The sequence below is a fragment of the Thunnus albacares genome, chromosome 23 (genome assembly GCF_914725855.1).
Source record: "Thunnus albacares chromosome 23, fThuAlb1.1, whole genome shotgun sequence".
Classification (NCBI taxonomy): domain Eukaryota; kingdom Metazoa; phylum Chordata; class Actinopteri; order Scombriformes; family Scombridae; genus Thunnus; species Thunnus albacares.
In genome coordinates, this window is record NC_058128.1 from 17,425,703 (window position 1) to 17,448,989 (window position 23,287).

The following is a 23,287-nucleotide window of genomic DNA, read 5'->3' on the forward strand; positions in this document are numbered from 1 at the left end:
AATGGTGACATTTAAAATTGGACATGGTCATTTGTCTCACAGAGGCAGTTGAGTGAATTCCAACTGTTTTTCTCTGCTTTAGCTTATGTTTCCTGTCACATTTCTCAGCACCTATCCAACTCAAACAAACCAGGACTGAGCGGTTGAAGGCCGTGCAGATAGCTTTATGATGAAAGGACCGAGAAGCTCTTGAGGAAAAGTCATGGAAAGGAGAGGCAGGATGTGTATAAAGCCGGTGGGCCACACAGAGGAAACAGTTCCCCTGCCTTTAGACGATGCAAGAATGCGTCCATGATAGAGGGAGAAAGACCTGGTTAATGAGCCAGCGCGTACTCATGTATGTGCGTTCTACGAGAGTACAAAGTTGACATGTGTGGCTGTTTGTGTGTGTGTCAGGAGTGTAAGGTGAGGGCAGAGGAGTCAGCCGACAGATGCCAGTGAGGCCAGCAGGGCAGGAAATCAGGACGGCTGTAGCCAAACACTGATAAGGGAAACTCATCACAAAGCCTTTCCTGTTTTCAGCGCACTGCAAACCTTTCTCACCGTCATGGTGCATATCGCCTCGCATCATATCGCTCAAACTCATCTCACCTATGACTGGTAAGCACACAAGCCACAAAAGTTCCTTTTCTACATAATATTTGTCACAAACTTGCTGAGCTACGGTTGTTTTCCTGAAGCAGTTTTTAGAGTGTGAGAACTTAAACACATCTCACAAAGTTGTACATTCAGGTGGAGTGTGTGTCTTCTTTACCCTTACTCCTATATATACTGTATGTGTGTGTATGTGTGTGTGTGTGTGCACATGCTTATCGAAAGGAGGGAACTGAGACACAATGGAAAAGTATCTTCATGTCTCAGCATGCCCCAGTTGACACACTTTAGCTGACTGAACTCAACTGTGTTTATTTGTGCAGCTCCTCACACTCCCTAAATTACAGTTTACTACACACACTGATACAAGCATCACAGACATGTAGTGCTGTTGTTGCCTACAGTGAAAAGGTGCGTGGTGCAGCAATCCCAGGTGGGAGAGTGAAAAAAAATGTGAAATTTTATCCAGAGAGTGCGATTTTATAAATCCACAATTTGGTACATCTTTAAAACACTCCTCAAAAGTAAACATGTCACATGAATTTGGTGGTAGATGCCACACACTTTGCATAAGTAATACATTTTTTTAACAAATACACAGTATTTAAAGACTTTGGAGACTGTTGTTTTTTTTCTTTACCATTTATAAAACCAAAAACACAAAACAGAACAAAAGTGTTAGGAACGTAAGCTGCAAATGTTAGCATGTCTGGCTAACTAGCTTACTATCTACAGTAGTAAACAAGCATTACTTCCAATGCCAACATGCACATCACTAGGTTGTGTTTGGGTTACAGGTTATGTAAAAAAAAAAAAAGGCGAAGCTCCAACTAAACTAGCATCTAGTCAGCCTTCACATCTACACTTTGTTGAAGCTGGTAAGCTAAGCAGCCAAAGTGTTCCATATCATACTTATAAAACTAGGACTAACTAGCTTAGCCTACTTAGCCTAGTTTATTTCCATGTCTTCATTACGTTACCAAAGTTTGCAAGCTATAGCTTATAGAATCTGCCACTGACAGTAGTCAGTACAGCCTGAAAACTGACAGTCGATGGCTATATGAGGAACTCGCTTTTGTCTACCTGTGTCTGAAATCAAGGACATATTGTTTCAAAATGTAGCCTATTGACAATTTCAACTGGTAAATCTGCTCTCTATTTGAGTTTAATAGGCATAGCGACAGTAACTAACAACTTTTATCTTGAACTGAATTTCATCCACATACAGTCATAGAGGTAGTGGTAATTGCCTAGTGGTAATTAGTAAAGAAAGAAGTAGGGAAGAAATGATCATAGGGAGGAAAGAAAGTACTCACGTGAAGGAGACAGTGAAGTGGAACCTTTGCCGCAGGCCTCTGAAGGTGATGAAGGACTGTCCAGGGAAGCTGCGGGTGGTCATCTCACAGTAGGGCTTCTCGTACTCCCCTGGTGGACACTGGCACATGAAACCGCCAGCGAGCCTGTTGACACACTCACCGCCATTCTTACACACACCAGGTACACACCGGCCTGATGATGCATTCAGCTCACAGTGATCACCTACAAGAAAGAAAAGAGAAATTTGGTTTTACACATGTTCTATTTGTACTATACAGTTGTTTTATTCATCTATTCATTTCTTTTTCACTGATTGGTCTGGGTCCAGGTCTTTTACTAATGCCTTTTTAAAACCCTGTCAGTATATTATAACTGTGTTCATAACAAAATGAATGATGAATTACCTGTCGTTATATCATCTCATCAATTTACTATCATCATTTTATCTTTTCTGTGAAGCATGTTGTCTAGCGTTGATACAGACTTCATATTTGAATGGAATCCAGTTATTTTAGCAAAACGCCTTTGATTATCAGTCATGCACATGCATACAACCAACTTCTCCTATTGAGTCTGCAGGTTAAACACAGCGTCCTGACTAGGCAAAACATTACGGGCCAGATTTACTAAGAAAATGGTGTTGTGCAAATGTTCACTGAGGTTTTATTGAGTTTGTGGTCGCAATCTGTATGTATTCTGCATCTGATTTACTAAGACAGCAGATTAGAGAGTCAGCTAGTGTTGATATGGAGCCATACACAATTTAATGTCTTAACAAAAGAAAGAACATTTTAGTTGATTGTGTGCTTAGATCCCCTCTATAACATCAGTTCAAGTAAAGCTCCATCTAAACATTAGCAAAAATGACAAAGCCCTCTTTATAGGCCTTTTCTGAGAAGCTCAGGTCTTAGCCACAAGCTAATATGGCCATATTTGGAGAGACAAAAGAGGATGGGAGATAAAGAGGGGTTAGAGGGGAAGAGAGGGACAGACAAAGGCAAAGACTTAATGGAGAGTTAGAAAGACAAAGCTGTATGAACAGCTTAGTGGTTAAGGTGATGTCAAGGAAGATACCTCCAACATTCCTCTATTTAATCCAGGCCATGGCTGAACTCGTGGTGATACTTTTAGACCATATAAAGATCAGATAATAACCGACCGTTTAAGTTCTTTTAAGGATCACTCCGGCTCCAATACTGCATTCCTAAAATGATTTTAGATTGAATGTTGGATTTGCTTTTTAGTTCAACCATGTTCTCTCAACCTGCCTTTTCCACACCCACTTCAGTTAGTTTTGGCAGTTGGTTTTGTATAGGCCTGCCCCAGGAACTTTAAAATACAGGATATACTGTACTCGTACAAAGGTCAGAGCTCAGGGCTCAAAGCTCGTACAGTGCGTTGGTTTTTGTTTCTGAATATTCTCAAGAACCATGAATATTAGGCAAATTAGACTGATACCAGATTAAAAAGGTCTGAGACGACACTGTTATGTGACTGCCGTGCTTGAGCTGATTTTGGAAAGATGTTCGGAGGACAGAAGGAAACATCAGATCGTCTATGCCTGGCCAATTATCTACAGTATGAAAAATCAATCCAATGACTGACCAGTAATGTCCGTTCCCATAAGTTTGTCCTCTGGCGTTCAACATGGACCCACCATCTTGGCTCTAAACCAGTCTATCTGTTGTTTTCCCTGGCTTTCTTTTGGGAGTTGGTCTAGGCATCAACTAAGCCAACCAGGAGTCTTTAGATTGGCTCATTATCTTCAAGGTCTTCTATCCGTGCAGCTGATTTCAAGATGGACTGGGTGTCGCCAAAAGCCCGTCGTCCACTCCCTGACTTAGAGGTTGCACGTTAATATCAAATTCATTATATCATATAATCTGATTCGCTTTCCTTACAGCAGTGGGTCTCGGCTTGGGAAATTCCTCCTAAATTACCATGAAACTCTTTGTCCAGAGTCAACAAGTTGAGCCCAGTTTCCTGGCTCTCCTTGTAGAAATTCCTCCACTAATTCACCAGCCGCCCTTCTTTCTGACTCTAATATTATTTGTGATAGGTGCCTCAGTGTCCCCTTGCAGTGCTATGCATCAACTTGCTGTCCAGACAAGATCTCTCCACCCAGGACACACACGGACGCCCCAACACCACAGCCTGGAACCAGGTAATGGCCCTTCTCTCCTCAGCATAATCCTTTTTTCCGAGGGGGAATTATAAGGATCTGTTTCCCTGTAATGTAGGAAACCCAAGAGGATGCTGTCATCAGCCCCATTATGGCCCCTGATGGGCCCTGACTATCTGGAGTTGAACTGTGACCTTCAAAGAGGGGACACAGAGATGGAGGTAAGTAAAATATGATGGGTGAGTGGAGAAGATGGACATGGGGAGCAGGAGAGGAAGGCGAGAGTAGGCCAGTGAGTGACAAAGGTAGGTATAATCAGGTAATTACATCAGATAAGATAAAGGAAGAGAAGGAGAGGAAAGGTTGCGTGTTGGGAGAGACAGACGGAGAGGAGGGGTGAAGGCTGTCAGAGGCCCTCTAGGCTCTATTAGGGAGAGACAGAGAAGCAGAGACAGTCAGACAGGTATCAGATGTACGAGGGGGAAGTATGAGAGGAAGATCACTGACACTGGGAAATATTTCGGAAAGCGATTACAATGGGAATGATGAAAGCTTCCGAGGCTTCGCATAGCTAATCTATCATCTGAATGCTGTGAAGAATGACTGTAACTTACAGTTTCCAGGCAGAGATTATGGTTCTTTGTACTTTTCTCTCAATCAGAACAAAAGCTAAGGTTAAAGATACTCTGTGGAGTAGTCATGTAATCAAACAATTATTATGTTTACATTGAGTGTTTCTCGACAAAACAATTTGAGTGTATCCTAAAAATGTGATAAATGTATTACCTTCCTCATAAAATATGAGCAAAAATGATTTTGGATATCTTTTAAACTTTTGTTTACATTTGTGTTTGCTAGCTAGGTGTCTTCTTCTCTATGTGCTATATGACAATGACTGTCAAACCTTCAGCAGGAATGTGTCAAAGACGCTAAATAGCTCCGTAGAAATGAGCAAAACTGTAGAATCAAGTGATAATTATCTGTCGGTTCTTCACTATGAGAGATCACTATCATATTGTACATATTCAAATGATCCATTATTAATATAAAATATTGATTGAAGCAATTTTAAGTTTTAGTCTTTGATTTGGTGAGTCCAAAAAAGGTGTCTCCACTTTGTCTCACTTATTTATGAGAATAAGTACTATGACAATTTGTTTACTTATAATAATCTTGGATCCCAAAAACCTATTATCTATATTTTTCTAATTATAGAGGGACAACATTTTTAAGCAATAGACAGTACTATTTATTACTGCCGAGTAGCACAGGAACTATGTGGATTACAAGTGGCAAAACTGTCATGATTGGTTATAGTTGAGAGTTATAACTGCCACTTTGTGTAGCCTTATTATGGTGCACATTTCACAAGGTTAAAGACTGACCGCAAAAAAAAAGCTTTTTATGTTAACATTTTGATTCATAGCTTGAGTGATACTCAAGACAGATCTGGTTTGGCCAGTACAGTCAGCATTCCACACACTTTTGCTGTATACAGCTACTATATGCTTAAGTGTGTGTGTGTGTGTGTGTGTGTGTGTGTGTGCAGCTGCCTATACACTATTACACAGTGTATTTTTCTCTGTGCACTGTGGTCGACCTCAAGATTCAACAATAGGTTTTAAAACCTGTCTGTGCGGTTTGGTTGTTTTGTACAACTCAATTAAGCTATTGTCAGAAACAATACGAGAGCTCTCACATACTTATAATAGACTTTCAAAGCTTGCGTCAATACACAAAGACTAATGTATGTTATATATTCAGCACAATATAGAGTTATTCATTTTTTTTTACCATGTAGCCAACTCACCAGTGAAGTCTTCCAGGCACTCGCAGGTGTACCCTCCCTCTCGGCTGCGGCACCTCCCGTTGTTCTTGCATGGTCCCGAGTAACAGAGATCAATCTCTGTCTCGCAGTAGTCTCCAGTAAAACCGACCGGACAGCGGCAACGCAGCCCGTTGATGGGGTGGATGGGCCGAAACAGAACCGTTTCAGAGGCGATAAAGGGAGGGGAGCTGTCGAACTTCAGCACTGACACACACTTCATGTAGTTCTCACAGGGCTCCCGCAGACAGATGTTGTCGTCAAACGGCAAAACCTTGACAGGAGAAGATTTAAAAGGGGAATTTCAGTCCGACTGCTTTCTGATTTTTATTATTTTGTATGAATGTGCAGACTGTGTGTTACCTCCTGAGATGATATCAGCCTGAGCAGAGTCCTGTTGAGGTAGATCTGCTCCTGCAGCTCCTCAGATGGAAAGAACGTCCCTTTGCCCGGGGCGCCACCGGGCTGCATTGCTGAAAAGGTTACGTTTAGGATGGAGCCTTGCACGTCTGTGTCGTTTTGGATGTTGAACACGAACACCGCTTCCCGCTTGGTGGAGAGCACAGCGGCAACGCCTTCCAAGAAGAGGCTGAGCAGGGGAGAGAGGAAGCGCTCCTGGGACATGTTCTCCAGTCGCACCGTGATGCTGTTGGTCAGCATGTCATCGGTGATGATGGTGACACGCAGTGTGCACAGCGCCACAATGCGATGGATACCATCTATAAAAAAAACAGAGAGTAGACATTTGATTGTTTATTTACACATTGGCACCTCTAAATGTCAGTAAAGGGTAACAAAGGAACAGGTTGGGAGAGAAAAAAATGAAGAAATCACACCCAGGTTGAGTGGCAAAGAGGCAAACAATTTATGATTCATACAAACGTGCTAAGACAAATTTGCTGATTAAGATAAAGGCCCCAGGACTTGCGTCTAGAAGCTGATGTCCTTAGACATGTGGCCAAGTTTACTTCAAGTGAGTGCTTTCTGTGATATAATGCATGTCAATAAAGCAGGAAGGTCACAACAACACACACTTGAAAGCCAAAAGTGGTTCTAAGGTTTCCAAAGAGGTAAAAACAAAAAAGCAGCAAACCTCTTTATGCAAACAATAAATTGTAGGCCTGAACTATGATACAGCAGTGAGAACTGTCTTCCTGTAAAGGTGTGCATATACTTCTTCCACCTATTTCCTGACTAACATCATGTTAACAAACACGTGTAGAGATTTGAGAGATGTCTCCCGCCAAAATGCTCCCTCTTTACATCTCTAGACACCCGCCTCAGTCTCCTGCACTCTTGTTGTCTTTCTCCTGTGCTATTTCCTCTCTGGATCACCTACTTTTATTATATATCTATTATTATCTAAACTCAACTGAAAAGACTTTGCTTTCAGTGTCTCACAGTGGTCTAAATACTGCTTCAGGAAGATATCCGTCATGCAGTTTATACAGAAACTGAATATACAGTGTGTTCTATATGTTTTCTTTCTTGTTGTATCTCTTCTGTAGCTTAACAGCTTGACTTGTTTACTGTGTAACACTTTTGCCACTAGATTGAATTAAGTGGTTGCCAGTCGGTGTAGATTCAGTCTGATTCGATCCCTGGCTGGGAGTAATTGGATCAGTCTAGGATTTCTGCCCCTGGGGAAATCTGGGTCTGGTCTCATACCTACTTCTGGCACAACTGTAATTCCTGGTGCCTATGGAGGGAAACAGAAGGCTATAGGCTGCAGAGGGCACGGGCTGGCTGAAATACAGCTAACAACAGGTGGTGAGGCCAGATGAAATTTGTAGGGGGAATAATACTGTTGAAGTGGCACGGGGAGATGGGTCGGATTGCACAGCTTTGCCGCACCATACTGAGGACTTGAGTGTGTGGTGTATCTGTGCGTTCGGGGGTGAAAGAGTCATGGTGAGGTTCGGCCACAGGCGCCCTGTCACTCTCAGACATAAAGGAGGTCATTTCTCAGGACCTCAAACTCTCCTCAGACACGCAGATGCACAGTCAATCAGAACAGAGTGTGGACAGGACGGCTCATCGGGCTAGCCTCAAGCTAACTGCTAACCAGAGTGGAGGTCAACAACAACCGTACTAGCACAAATAACTCACAATGGGAAGTGACACGAGGGTCAGTTAGTTTAGCGCGTCCGAGCTACCGCTGGTTCATGGCTGTAACGGGCATAAATCACGGAGCGTGGGTGGTAGCGGAGTGTCAAAAAGCACACTCGCAAATGCAGACACCTACTGTATACACACATGAACAAGTCACTCTGCAGGACAGTGACATTAAGCAGCAGCTGTGGATTACTGGGCTGCTGTAATGTGCTGGAATGGAGGTGCTCATTCAACACAGCGCTAACAGACAGTCAAACTATCTGTTGGCTACTGTGTGTTTATTTGTCTGCAGAGCTCCACACCTGTCTCTCTCTCTCTCTCTCTCTCTCTCTCTCTCTGAGTCTGTGTCAGGGGGATATGGTGTTATACCACATGCTGCCAGATATCCATCAGCTCAACGTTTACACACACACACACACACAGAAATGAATGTACTCAATGACAGGTTAGATACAATTTTTTACACACATACACGCAATGCCAAGTCCAAACATTACACCAGTTGTAAAAAGTCACATCAAATGACTGTGTAACCAAGTAGGTACTGACACAATCTGTTACCACTGGGCCCTCTGCAGCACACACACACACACATACTTCCCCCTTTCATCCACATTCATTCATTCCCATGCCAATCCTCACACCCAAACACACAAACTACATACTGAAAGCAATGCTCAGTGTGTGTGGCTTTTTCAGTCTGACTGACATGGGACTTCATCACCCATTCTACCACGCACAGACTATTTCACGACTAAGTAAACTGTAGCGGATTAAGGGAAGGACCTGCACCACTGGGACTCAGATTGACGCAGGACGGAGGGGGAAACACCGGTGTGAAAAATCAAGTAGAGCAATGACACCATTGAGAGCTGTAAGGAGCTGGATCCATAAACGACCGTGACGGAAAAGCTCACAGGCTCACGGAAAGATGTGAAGCAGAATTTATGAAGCAGAAAAAGACAAGGACGGTGCTGAGAACGTCCGATTGGAATTGCATTGGCTATGCAATCATGCGGCACCAATTATAAGCTAAGCAGTGTGACATGTCATCTTTTAAATACCGCCAGAGGAAGGCAATACCTCCTTTCATTTTGTTTGTAATGCATCTGTGTATACGAAGGTAAAGGAAGCCAGAAAGAAAACACAAGTCTCACAAAAAGACTTTCTGACCGACCCCAAACAATATAAGCATTATTCAGTTAATTCATTAATGCCTGGGACACTACTACAAGATAGTTGTTTGTTTCTTTTCTCTTTCCAGGGGCATCCCAACCCACTCTATTTATAGAGCCCACCAGCTGCTAGCATGGGATCACACACACATGCAGAGGATGGGCTGAACCATGGAAAGGGTGTATCACAGGCAGACGCCATGGAAAAAAATATATGCGTAAGCATGCCGCCGAACACACACACACACACACGCATAACATAGGTGTCCACCAGCAGACGCGCACAAACAGTCACACACATGCGGGTTTAACAGGACTTATTACTACTGAGAGTTTTTTAATAGATGACACTCCAAGTAAAAACAAGAGCTGATTACACGGTAGCTTTGATATTCAAAGCTGCCGTGTAATCTCCTCATTTTTGAAGTATCATGTGCAAATCATTTATTAACTTGACTTCTGTTAAAACTTGGGATAAATCTGCATTGTTGTTTTAACACATTTACAAGGACTCACTGGACAGCCCCAATAAAGATCACTGACATGTTTATGCCACATTATGATCTGATTATTGCACTTTTGCAGCCTAACAGCATTGATAAATGTATCTAAGTGAATCCATTTGCATGATTGAACACATTAAGTGAAGTCAGTTGGTTTAGTGAGTGTTGTATACAGTATTTGAATTTGTAGTTGGATTAATTATTGACGAAGGAGATACTGTATATCAACAGGCCACGTAGTTGGAGGCCTGCAGTGTTGGTGGTGAGAGCTACAGAGGTGATAAGAGCTGTTAATAAGCTGTGAAGTAAGCCGCACCAATGACACACTAGTGTTTGTGTATGAGGGCAAATGACCACACACACACATGCGTAGACATACAAAAAGCTAATAAATTTGTCTTTTAACTGTCAATGTGCTTCCTTAACCACATAGTTCTCTCACACTCACAGAGGTCTCTGTTTGTGGTTTGAGCTCATCCTAACAAACCCAAATTGTGGACACACACATTCCTAACAGCTGTCACTGTGAGTGACAAGCACACACAGCTCCAAACGACACACTGCATGTGCGTCCATGTTAACGTCTATGAGGTTTGGTGCTGATTAAACTCAGTCAAAAAGTTTATGGAGGATTTTCTTCTTTAAGAAATAACTTCCCTTCATAATTCTTCACAAATCAAGGCAACCAAGAGTAATATTTGACTCTATTACCATACATATATGAGATCCTTTTTGTGTTGGTATGCTCATGTGATACAGCAATACATTTAACTTCAACTCTGGTGGCCACCGCCTCCCAAAACCCAGCTGTGTAAAACCAACAGCAGTGTTTAGTCAGTTAGCGAGAGGGACGGTCAGTAAAACAACAGAAAACAAACAAGACATTTGTAGCACCGACAGGTTCCAGAGAGGTGACAAGCCCACCAGAGAGGCACACTTCACCCCTTTTCACAAGCAGAGAGAGAACATTTCAACTTCTCACTGCTTTCATTTTTCATCAAATCATCATATTTTCATTCTTTTCCAGTTTTTTACGGTTAAAGTCATCCACAAAAGTGTCGCTTATGTGAAAACCCCCGACATGGAACCCTTCCTTCCTTCATTAGCATACAGCCATGCTAAGCTTATAAAGTTATTCGCATCCTGTTGACATTTATCACGACTAAAGAGAACGGTTATTGAGAGCTTGAAATGTTACAACCAAAGGGGAGGCATGCTGTTATAAAAGCAGGAAGCTGTTGTAAAAAAGAAAAAAAAATTCACTGCCATTTTTTTTCACCCCACAAAACTTTTTACTGCACTGTTAAAGTTTTACAGTGGAACGGCCAATGAAAACTCCTGTCAAGTCAAGTCAAACTTTATTTATATAGCACATTTCATACACAGGGCAACACAATGGGCTTTGCATTAAGTGACAATACAATCGCAACACAATCGAGAATCAGTGCAGATCCATCAGCTGATTTTTGGAGGACAGTGAATAGACCATTATAGCAGTCTAGTCTACTTGTTATAAATGCATGGGTTAATTCTAATTTTGATAGAAAGCCCTTTAGTTTTGAAATGTTTTTTAGTTGGTAGAAGGCAGATCTTGTGAGATGATTGATATCTTCAGAGAACTGAGATCAGCTGCAGTTTTCTGTCTCTGAGCCTTTGCGCCAAAGATGAGTATTTCTGTTTTGTCAGGTACTTTTAAATCTCTCAGAGCAACAGATGAACTCTCTCCCCCTCCCCCCCTCTCTCTGACTCTCTCTCCCTGAGGTTTCAAATATTTGAATCCATACAAAGCCTGCAACCTGAGTGGCTCCCAGCCAATCGCTGAGCAGAAACTCAAATGTCAGCCCCTCCTTATTGGACACACCTAAACACCTCTGGCCTATCAGGAAAGGCAAACAAACACTCTTTGAACGGTACAATCTGGCAGCATTTCTCCTTCTCTTTCCATTCTTTTCTTCTCTCTTTCCAATAGCCATTAAAACATCTCAGTGATTGAAAACGCTGCCCAAAACAATAACTTTCCACTGCTTGGAGCTGGGGTTCAATAAAATACATTCTTCATCATCTTTTTGCTTGTCCTCTCATCTCTTTTATGTCCATATCCCATTAGAACTTTTTAACTTTTCATCAAAGGAATAATTGCCCCTGACAGTAACTCGCAACCGTTCTGTTCGGACTCCAGCGAGTTGTCAAACCTCATCTCCTTTTTCTTCCTTTCTGTCTCTCTCATGGCAACCAGTGCCAACATCGGATCACATATCAGCAGCCCGCAGACACACTGACAGACATCCTGTATGCTGAAACAGAGGGAAATCACCCCGTACATATATATACACAAACACAAAAAAAAAATCACAGTGATGATTTGAAGTCAATCAAAGCTAGCTCTGCAGAAATAAAAGATGAACAGGAAAAAAAGAGTTTCATGAGAGCAGGAAATGAGGGAGAGATGTCTGAGGGAGAGCTGGAGAGCAGATTGTAATAGAGAATGGTTGAAGAGTGACTCTCAGCAAAGGTATCCTTCTTGGCGCCAAGCTAAAACAACTAACTAAATAAAAATCATCAACTTTTGCACAGAAATGACGCAAAATAGAGTAAAAACTGTAAGGTTAAAGCATAGATGAGGTGACCTATTTTCCTCATTATCCTTCCCTTAAAAATTGGCAAGCAAAACTAACACTCAAGGCAGCCTGAACTGATTTCCTGGCTGCCTTCCGTTTATGGCAGGTGGTGCCATCACACCTACTTACACGCTGTCACATGGGTCACATTTACTTAAAGAGATTTTCCGAAAGTGTGCTCCATTTCCCGTCTTTATACAGATCATTATGTCAAGTCTACAGAGACACGCAAAGAGCACAGAATCCTTTGAGACATCATGGAGGCAGTGTGATGTAGCCAGGAGGATGGTATGACGGCAAGCTGTTTGCCCCTCATTCTGAACACTTCTGCCTTTAGATGACTTCTTTTGTTTCAGATATACTGAACCCTTAAGCATCATCAATGCTCTATAAAGCATGAAACGACTAGTCTAATAGATAATCTAGCATTATTGTATTCTTCAAACCATTGTAGGTTCTCAACGATATGCCTGAATGGATTGCTAAAGCAAAACTTGAGTCTGTCACTGAAATGAAAGGATAGGTTCACAATTTTTCAATTTTGTCTTAAAATAAAAGTCATGTCCCAGTATGGACATAGAAACAGGTTTTAGTTGCTGTAATCATTCTTCCTGTTCATACTAGGCATCGATCAGGAGGTTCAACAGGTTAGAAGATCCCTTTCAAATGCACTTTCAATCCAAAATCCACAAAATCATTTAAACGTTTATCTGAAGCTTATATGAGAATTCTCTCATCCAAATTAGTCAAATTAATATCTTCTAGCTGCAGTGCAAGGATTGTAACAAAAAAGGGAAATTTGTACTAAAAAAGCTGCAACTTTGTATTATTTTTATTTTTGCAAAGAACAAGAACTGTACCCTATTACTTATAAGGAATACATTTGGAAGGGGTCTTTTGGAAGCATTCTGTATAACACTGTTTCACATATTCTCATCATCTGTTATATGTTGGGAGCTTTAACACATGACCCAGTGGTGATTTTAAATGCAAACCTGTGCTAACCAAGGGTAGATAATCAACCACAGGAATGCAAGGGGGCAGCAGGTTAACAGATATAGAGAGAAAGAGAGATTTATGGATTCCAAAAAATCTATAACAGCAGACTCCTGCTGTGTTTTATTCCATGACAGCTAAAAGCAACATTTTTCACATCAAACAGGAACAATTCATGTACAGTATTAATATGATTTCTAGAGCAATAACATAGCTATAATATAATCACAGCTATAAACACATCACTATCACTGTAATCTTAGAACTGACAGAGCCACGATTCTATTACACAACATGAACTCAGCACTGGAGAGCTTCTATCTGCTGTCACTCATCTGCTGATGCGTGTGCATCCACTCCTATCTGGAAGCACTCAGCGAAAGCCCCTCTCATCTCCTTCCACGAGCTGTCGGCTGTATTTTACTCTCAGGTATGCCCGTCTGCCCGTCTGATCAAAGTGTCAGACAGATGCGAGGACGGAAGGGCTTAAGCTTTGAACACTCACATGGACACAAGCAGATAAAGTTGACGGGCGCGTGGGCTGCTGGGCAGTCAGAGAGGGGTGAAGCCTTGGAAAAGGGAGGCAGGGGCGGATGAGGAGACGGCGAGAGGAAGGGATAGGATGGGAATGATTTACTGTGCGTTATTTCATATGCAGTATGATGGGGGGGAATGAAAACAGCAATAAAGAACTGCAGGGGCGAGTGTGTTTGAGAAAGTGTGTGTTTCACTTCTGTCTTGTAATGCAAGAGGCTGATTTACTGTAGTGGCAAATTGTGCAAATTGTGAGCGCATGTGTGACTATATATCATCACGCCTACACACATTCACGCGCACACAGCTGTTACAGTCTAATTTCTCCACAACACCTGCAGCTCTTCAGGGAGGCCAAACAAGCCAAAAACAACCCCTCCTTCTTCTTCTTCGTCTTCTCTTCATCCTCCTCTCTCTGTACTATAGTGACCACACTAGTGGGATTAGCTCTCTCTTGCTCGTTCTCTCTTCCAGCGTTCATAGTGGGAAAAGTGGCAGCAGAGGCACACAAAAGACTCCTTTCACCCCTCAGGAGTGAGTAGTGAGAAGAGGAGGGGAGCAGCGTGGGTGAGGTCTGGGTGATGGGTGTGCGGTGGGGTTGTCAGAGGGATAACATCCTGACTAAAGCCTGAGAACAGGTGGGATTACACACAGATGCGCCGAATGAACGAGGATCAGTGACTGAACCAATCAAACAGCCTATAGAACAGGTGGAGCAGCAGCACGGTGAAGAGATTGAGTCCACTGGGTGACTTAAAAAAAAATCAAAAACCTCAAATGAAGTTATTTTTTAATGTTTCAACCAAAGACATTTGTGTAAAACAAAATGCTACACAATTCACTTGCATCTGACATCAAAAAACAGCTCTCCTTGAATTTTGTGAGTCTTGTTTATGGGTGAACCAAACAGTTCTTCATCTATTCCTGTGATGTTTTGTGCTAATTTCCTGCTGTTATGCCTGACAAAAATGCAATAAGCTTTTTCATGAAACTGGTATTAAATCAAGCCACTGACAGTGATTTTTTTTTCACTCAGGCATCAACATGAACTGATTCACCGGACTGGATGAACAACCATTTGCATAATCTTTCCTTTTGCGTCAAATTTCTCTACATCATTCACAGAAATAAGTTTTTAATTAGATGAGAAATAAAGCATGCAGTTGCCAAAACTTTCTTCATTTGGTAAGATCCTAAAGTCTTCATAAAGTTTGGAAGTTTGGAAGAGGAATCATGTCATCATAGAGGTTTGAAGTAATGACATCATGACATGGACAGCATTATCATTAAATAAGCATTTTAGATGAATCCCGTTGTTATGATTAGCCCTTGCTGGACTGGACTCCATCTTGGATTCTGCCATAATTGCCTTGTGTTAAAAAAAAAGGTTTATGCTCGACACAGTGTCCCCAGCAAAAGGGTGTGACGCCAGGGTGACGTCATTGCGTCATTGCGTCACTGCGTCTTTCATGTATCTGTTCCATCATAACAACACATGGCTGAAAACACCCTGGTAGTCATGTATCTGCTGTGATGCAACAATTCGAAACCTTTCGCTTGGCATGCGACGGAGTTCAGAAGCCTGCCCCCGCTGTATCAACTTCTCCTCCACCTTCACCTTTAAGCTGAATGGACTTTCACAAGCCCTCTGCAAGTGCCCTTAGTGGCCGTACTTAAGCAGAGCACTCAGGGGCATCGAGTGCCAGGCCAAGAACTGACCCGGCTAGAATATCTATGTCCCATTTAGGATCCCTGGGAGAGCGAGGCGAAAAGAATAGAAGCACTGTTCCTGCCCAGACAATACTAAACGAACCCGGATGAAGAGGCCAGACAATGCAAAACGAACCCAAATGAGCGGCTGGCTTGTTTGACTGCCTGAGGGCTGACTGGTATTAGTGCACTTGTTAGCTCATCGCCTGTGAGACGATTGCCAAAGAAGGTAATTAATCACAGAGATACTTGGAGGGCCTTCATCAGTGAGCTGCAGATGTGAGATATAAAACAGAGGTGGAGGGGAGAAAAGGCATCGGGGCTTGTTGTTGTGACATGGATTCTGATGACGGAATCAGCACCTGGTACTGAATATCACATTCTGCTGTTAACAAGCTTAAGAAGACGCCCTCGGGGGCAGTGAAAAGTAGGAAGACAGGGAGAGCAGCAGGGAAACGTTGTGGGAAACTGGATGAACCCATCCAACCTGTGTGAATCAATGAGAAATAAATTCTTTGTCCACAAATTAAGGCGAGTGTCACGCGATACTTACTTTGCTCGGCTCACACAAACTCAATTATAACATTTCAGAGCATAACACCAGTTGTGCCGCACAATGTCAGGCCTCAACACGAGAAAGCACAGGGCTAGCAGCGCACTATCGAGCACCGTTAGCTCCCTTAAATGTGCAGGCAATCAAAGGCACTATCATGTCTCTCTCATTGCAGCGCTGCTTTCATAATTGATTTTAAAACGCCGTTAAATCCACTTAGCTGTTCCACACAAGCACTCAGGGATCTCAGTCTTTCAGCTCTCTCTCTCTCCCTCCGTCCCCGTGTGTCTGTCCGCCGACAAATCAGGTTAAAGCCCTCCACTTCCTCTTGTTAAAGGTTCAAAGGTCACAGCTTCCAGGTGTCATCTGGCTCTGTTCTCACCAGATGATGTGATGGCAAAAAAAAATAAAGAAGCCCTCTAGGCTAAAGATGTATAGGCCAAGTTTTACCTCACGCTGTCTGAAGTTAAATTATCGAGACAGAAAAATCATCCAGGAGGTGCTTTTTCTGTCTCGGTCTGACACCTGAGAGACAGTTTAATTGAGGACTTATAATTTAACCGTCACTTTTAATTAATCATCCAGCGTCTCTCAGTGATCTAGTGGTAAAGGTATTATCCTTTTTTCCGCCAAACATCTGCAACAGATACCATCATGTGATGTCTTTGCTGTCTGTCATTTCATAACTATAGGTATCTTTTTTCTTTTTTTTTCCATAAATTAAGGTCGACGTCAAGTCTCTTCAACTTGAAATAAGGGCAGGGCAGGTTGAGGAAAGGATCAAACGGACAAAAGGTATGAGTGAGGGAGGAGTTCACCAGACACGTTTGAAGACAAGGACAAAGTAGGTGGGAGATGAAACGCTGAGACGGAGGAAGAGAGAGCACAAAACAAAACAAGACTAAGTCAAAAACTAGTATATGGCTGGACTGTGTATGGTCAATGTGCAAATTCTTGGATATTAAATGTTCACCTGCAACTTTCTGTAGTGGTTCCAGTAGTAGAATAGTTCATGCCGATTCATTTTGAAAGAGCAACGGCCAATGGGGAAACTCCAACACTGGGCTGACCAATGGTGTAACTTCATCACTCAGTCAGTGACAGACATTCAGGGTTTTAAGGCTGGTCTATGTCCAGTCCAGCCAAAAAAAGACCAAAAGATCAATTGAGCCAAAGAGACCGAATCAAAACAAGACACACAAATGCACATTACTCCAGTACAAGTCCACACCTGCAGACTACTGTTCATCACCTCAAGCAGGTAGCCATTAACCTCTGACATCATGTAAAAGCTATAATAAACATCTCCATGACCTGTCAGAGTTAGGAGATGAAAAGGAACACAAAGCAACACATGAAATCATGATGAGAAGAAACAGTAGCTGCATATCACAACTATTCAGGATTTTTAGACAAAAGCACATAAATACAAACACCCAAACATGAGATGGAATCTAATAAGCTTTTTTTTCCCTTTCCAGTGGAAACAATGTAGACACGCTGTGTGCAAGCTCCATCGGGTGATCCTACAATTTCGTTAAAAGTAGACAAAATATATATGTGATCCATTTCACATTTCAACGGCATCAGAGTTTATATAATCAGGTTAAAGCCTAAGTGGAACAGATTTGAAGAAACATGCCTTCTACTACCAGAGCCAAAGGCCGAGGCTTTATTCCTTTGTCTGATGGGGCCGAAGCCGGGCGTTCACAAGAAGATGACAGATTCACACCTGATCTGCTCACCAAAGCTCTGGACTCCCAAAAAATTGACATCTGTGGAATCTAATAATAAAACATTGTTTATTTAGGCTGACTGTGATTTTTTTTTTTTGGCAGTATACTGAGGGATCTGTAAAATGCCAAATTCTGAATATATTCTATACTCATAGCATCCAGTGTTTTTACTCTGCCTACCATTTATTTATTTATACACTGTAAATTCCAGATCTGTAGAAGTGTATAGTTACTTTTATCTGTGGTACAGATAACATGTTATTCTACATGTGTTATTCTGCACAAAAGACAAATAAAGTTGAACTTGATATTTGATGATGATGATGGATACATCCCAGCCGATCATGATTTACAGATAGATGTGATTAATTCATAATGATGAATAATAATAATATTATAGGACTAGAAATAGCCACAGCCATGCATAACGGTTGTATGTAATTACAGCTGAAATTGTGCTAATTCCTTTGCATTTCTTGTTATTGAAAGACTGGTGGAGCAGGCAGCACTATTGATATGCAATCATTTATGGCTAACTTTGGGAGTGGAAATTGTGCTCATCTAGTTCACCTTGTTCCACAATGATTAAAACTTATAAAACAAGCGCATGTACATGCATTAATTTATAAATCTGACGAAAAGAATGCATATGCATATTTTTCTATGCATCTGACTTCTGTCCACTGATGTATCACTATAGTGAGAGGAGGTACTTTCCATGTATGCGTGTATGTGTGTGTGTGTGTGTGTGTGTGTGTTTGTGTGTGTGGTCGGCTGATTAGTATTAGCAGTATTAGATCTTTTAAAAGTCTGTACTGAAGAGATCACAGAAAGGTGAAGAGTCAAATGGTTCTTTCTCTGTTGCGCAGGAGGGAATCACTCAACTATAACCAAGAATGCTCACACACACACACACACACACACACACACACACACACACACACACACACACACACACACACACACACACACACTATCTAAAGCCAGCCCAGCCAAATCAACAGTTTGTCACGCTCTGCTGCTCCATGCACACACACAATATCCTCACACACAAACACACGTGTTCTGCCCGTACAGCTAAATATACTGTATATGTACACACGCTCATAATGCATTTAAGCACACAAACCATATCTGAACGTATGCACACATCGCTCCTCCCAGCCTGCATTAACTCCCTCTCTCTAGCATCGATCCCATATGATAAGCCAACAGTGGACAAATAGTTGGTTTGGCGGGGGAGCGCACTGATCAAAAGCCTCCTCACAGGTCGACCTGCCCTGCTCTCTTAAGAGCTACCCAGCCATGAATGGCCTAATAGGACCCAAGTATCCATTACACTGACACTAGATCCTGTCTTTCTCTCTGCCTCTGTTGCTAGTTGCCCCCTTCCCTCACTCATCCTGCATGGCTCTTTTTCACAAGTTAGTATTTTTCTGTTTCAGCTCACATTTTATCTGTGGCAAAATGTTCAGATTTTAACGCCAAAGCAGTTTAGGAAAGCTAAGAATTGAATTTAAATGCTTACAAAGATGAAAAACAAACATAAAATGGTAAAAGTAATATTTCAAACATCAATTGAATTTGACAGTTTATCTTTTTCTTGTCTTCTCTCATTCCTGACTTTCTGTTTCTCTCTCCAGCCTTTCTTTTCTCCGTCTCATTCCAACTCTCTCTCTCTACTTTTCTCAGTCTTTCTCTCTGAGGAGGTGTCGGATTACAGTTATTGTTGGTGCTGGTTACTGATAAATAGGGTGCCTAGTTACCAGACGACGCACGATTGGTTCTTTTCAACAAAGCAGGGTAAAAAATGGAGAGGGGGTGAAGGGGGGTTGGAAAGGGGTCGCCCAGGGAAACCATGAGACTTGTGTCAATTTAAATAGAGACTCGGGCAAATTGTTGAGACATTTGTGTGTGTGGGTGTGTGTGTGTGTGTGTTCAAGTGTGGCAATGTGTTGTTTTCGTGGTCGCCGCAAGGACAAAGCTCGGGAGACACTGACCCCTCCGACACCCCTGAATACCCCACCGACGCCTGCTGAATGCCCGCTGAATACCCGCTGAATACCCCCGCCCTGCCTCCACCCCTGCTGGCAGTAATGTGGCATTTTGCCAAACTCCACCCCCTAAGAAAGACATGGGCCGCCCACATACAGGGACAGTTATAATAGTCTCATGCTGAAGACTCTTAAGCTGTTCTGCTTTATGTTGTCTTCTAAACAGTATCTGTATGTTTTCCATTTGCAGTTTAGAACTTAAAAACTTAAATAAATAACATGAAACCAACTGTAAGAAATGCGTACATGTGTACTATAATTTAAGCAAGATACTGACAACACTCAAATATTTTTCAGCAAATGTTAAATATTAATGTGACAATATTTGGGAAAGTATTACTGGTGTAAATAAACTGTTAATACATTGACTGAATGCTCTCTTTTATTTCATGTTAGAACTTAATTTCCTTGACTCACTTATGTTATGGCAACGCTATTATAATTCATTCATATATTTTCATTCACTTTGATGCCAGAGCACTGACACTACATACATCTCTATCAGTTTTATATCTTGCACTTAATAAAAGTGGACGTGATGAAATATGGGTCAAACTGGTGAAAGATAATAAATATAAGAGAGAAAAATGTACATGTAGAGTTTGTTCGTTCATCTTTTTCTGTTTTCTTTTGTTATTTCACCTCAATGCAAATTGCATATGACAAATCTTATTTGGTTTTTTTTCTTGTGCCGTGATGAGAAGTACACATATTAGCATTAGAAGGAATAAATAGGGGTCTTAAAAGTAATTTCCTATTAAGGGAATTACTGGGCTTATTAAATAGAAAGAAATTCTTTGATCATTTTTTTCTAGAGTATTAAAAGATTCACAAAATGTCAAGCAATCATTAGTAATGTGGATATTTTTTCGATTAGTTTTAACTAAGGGCTGTGCTTTTTGTTATTTTCATTATTACTATTACCTGTTGTTGTTGTTATTGTATGTTATTAGCAACATAGTTACATGAATTATTATCATTATTACTATCATTATTGATTTGTATACTCTACATATAGAGATATATTTCTCGCTCTCTCCTCCTCCTCCTCTTCACTGTTATTTTTACTTATGTGTTTAATTTATTTATTAACTCATTTATTTATTTATTTATTTAATATTTATTTTATTTGTTTACTTTTACCTTGGGGTTGTGGAGTGGCACCTTTGGACCACTCAGCAGTCTCCGCAAAACAAACCACAAAACACTTCCTACTCTGTCCTGACAGAGCTGGCTCATGCTGGACGGTTTGGGAGGATTATTTTTACTTCCCTCTTATTCCCCTATCTTAACTGATTTTTAATTGAATAACCTCATTCCTTAATCTTCCTTCTGTTTTTTTTTCTTTTTTACTGTAGATGCGCGCACACACACACACACACACACACACACACACACACAAACAAAAACACATGTGCCCTGAAAAACTGATTCTAGCAGCAGTAACTAGCTGACATAATTATAATATTATCAAAATTATTAGTATGGTGATTTTGTACTATTTTTATTTGTTTTGCTTGTATTTTTATGTTTATGCACTCTCCACCAACAAAAAAAATGTGGAGATGATAGAGGCTTTAATTGTTCAATTTACTCAGTGTGTAATAAGTGAAGAGTGAAGTTTTAATTTATATTTTCACATATTCGTTTAGGTTTTCCACTTCTCCATTATTCAGTACTGATGTTACTATTCTGAGGGAAATCAGACATATCCTCCACTTTTTTGTTTAACTAACCCTCCAGCAAGAGGCAGGTCTGCTAGTTACAAGGTTAACCACTGGATGAAAAGAATCACTGCTATTCCAAACTTTATGTCTGCTGTCAAGCCACCCAGGGGGAAAAAAAAATCAAACATCAAGGAATACAGTGACTTTTTACAAAAACAGCAAAAGCTATAATTGTAGTTTTCATTCCTAATTAGCCAAGTTAAAACTCCCCAACTACCTCACCCTCTATTCTCCTGTTGAGTATTCAAGGCCTGGAGGCTTTCTTTCAGACCTGCTGTCAACTTCAGGAAGTCTAGAGAAACCCTATAAATTGCTTATGTAGTAGCCGGATGTTTCAGACTGTCAGAGGAAGAGTGAAGGCTAACAATTATCAGAAGATGGCACGTAAAATGCTGAGCAGCCATTGGGGATTGTCCCAGTCTGATAGCAAGTTTTTTTCACTGTGGTGCCCTTTAACAAAGTAGAGCTTACTTTGTTTAATGAGACTACACAGTTTATCAAAAAAAATGACACCAGTATATTACTGTTTCTGTGTTTACATGTTTTTAATTTTTTTATCATATGAAATTTACCTCTTCACCTCTAAATTGAGCCTGGAGATAAGGGTCTGTACAGCCAAGCTAGTGGCTCTGTGAGACTAACATGCTGATGTTTAGCAGGTATGGTATTTGCTATGATCACAATTGTAGTTTGTTGTGTTAGCATGCTAATATTTGCTAATTAGCACTAAACACAAAGTACAGTTAAAGCTAATGGGGATGTCAGTAATTGTGGGTATTTGGACATAAACTGATGTACTGGACAAATAGAACTTTTGACCTGATGATGGGACTAGGAGAAATGTTAAAAGATTCATCCTATGGAGAAAATGAGTATCTGTGCCAAATGTCATGGCATATAATAGTTCCTGAGATATTTCCCTTGAAAGCACAAAAGTGAACCTCATTGTGGCACTATAGGTGAAGTCAGGGGATCACCAAAGTCGGTAGGATTCATCCTCTGAGGACCACGGGTGTCTCTACAAAATTCCAAGCCAAATCATTGAATATTTGTTGAGATATTTCAATATACAGCCATGCTGCTAGCATAGCAAAAAGTACTCTCATTAAGCTCAGGAACATTAATGGATAGTACCAGTCAAAACTTTGGACACACCTTCTTAGTCACTTGAATGGGAAAGTCTTTCCAAAGGTTTGTTGGTACTGTATCCACATCATTAGAGTGTGTTTCATTTTTTAGGAGGCTAAGAATGCATTCCAAATGTTTGGCCGATTGCCCTGTCTGACACACAGTATTAAAACATCTATATATATGTCAGCTGTCTGGATGTAGTCGGCCAGTTGGTCTCTCAGGCAAACATTTGTTCAATCAATGAGTCATTCATGAATCTATTCAGTCATTAGTCAGCTGGGCGGCCAGTCAGGCAGTCAGATTCATGGATTCATTCATGCATTCAGTTAGTCAGCAAGCAAGCCAGCAGATTGAAACAGCGTTGATGCAGACGCAGATGTCTGAGCGCTGGCTGGACTCAGCCAGGCTCCGCAGCCCACCTGGAGTTGCTGTCTGCCAGCTGACCTCTTGATGTTTCTATCCTCCCCTGGCCATGTGCCGTCCCTGTCTCAGCCCAGATCAAGATTGTGGATGATAGTTGGCTCAGGTGCTTTTCACATCGACACACACAACAGAATCTGGGCTCCACATGTGTTTT

General features: G+C 41.3%; 1 protein-coding gene and 1 long non-coding RNA gene across 5 annotated transcripts in view; one reads left to right on the forward strand and one right to left on the reverse strand.

The window, feature by feature from the left end:
* celsr1a (cadherin EGF LAG seven-pass G-type receptor 1a) overlaps positions 1 to 23,287 on the reverse strand; it is a 94,918-nt gene that overhangs the window by 49,249 nt on the left and 22,382 nt on the right. For all 4 annotated transcript variants that reach the window (XM_044342720.1, XM_044342723.1, XM_044342719.1 and 1 more), the window contains exons 2-4: positions 6,222 to 6,577; positions 5,844 to 6,132; positions 1,911 to 2,133 (exon numbers count right to left, since the gene is read on the reverse strand). In XM_044342720.1, coding sequence (XP_044198655.1) covers positions 1,911 to 2,133; positions 5,844 to 6,132; positions 6,222 to 6,577 — 868 coding nt within the window. The remainder of the gene's footprint in view (positions 1 to 1,910; positions 2,134 to 5,843; positions 6,133 to 6,221; positions 6,578 to 23,287) is intronic.
* On the forward strand, positions 1,366 to 18,215 carry LOC122974786. The gene is made up of 6 exons (XR_006400441.1): positions 1,366 to 1,472; positions 3,971 to 4,075; positions 4,152 to 4,254; positions 9,238 to 9,366; positions 16,788 to 16,857; positions 17,544 to 18,215. It is a non-coding gene; the product is annotated as an uncharacterized LOC122974786 (long non-coding RNA).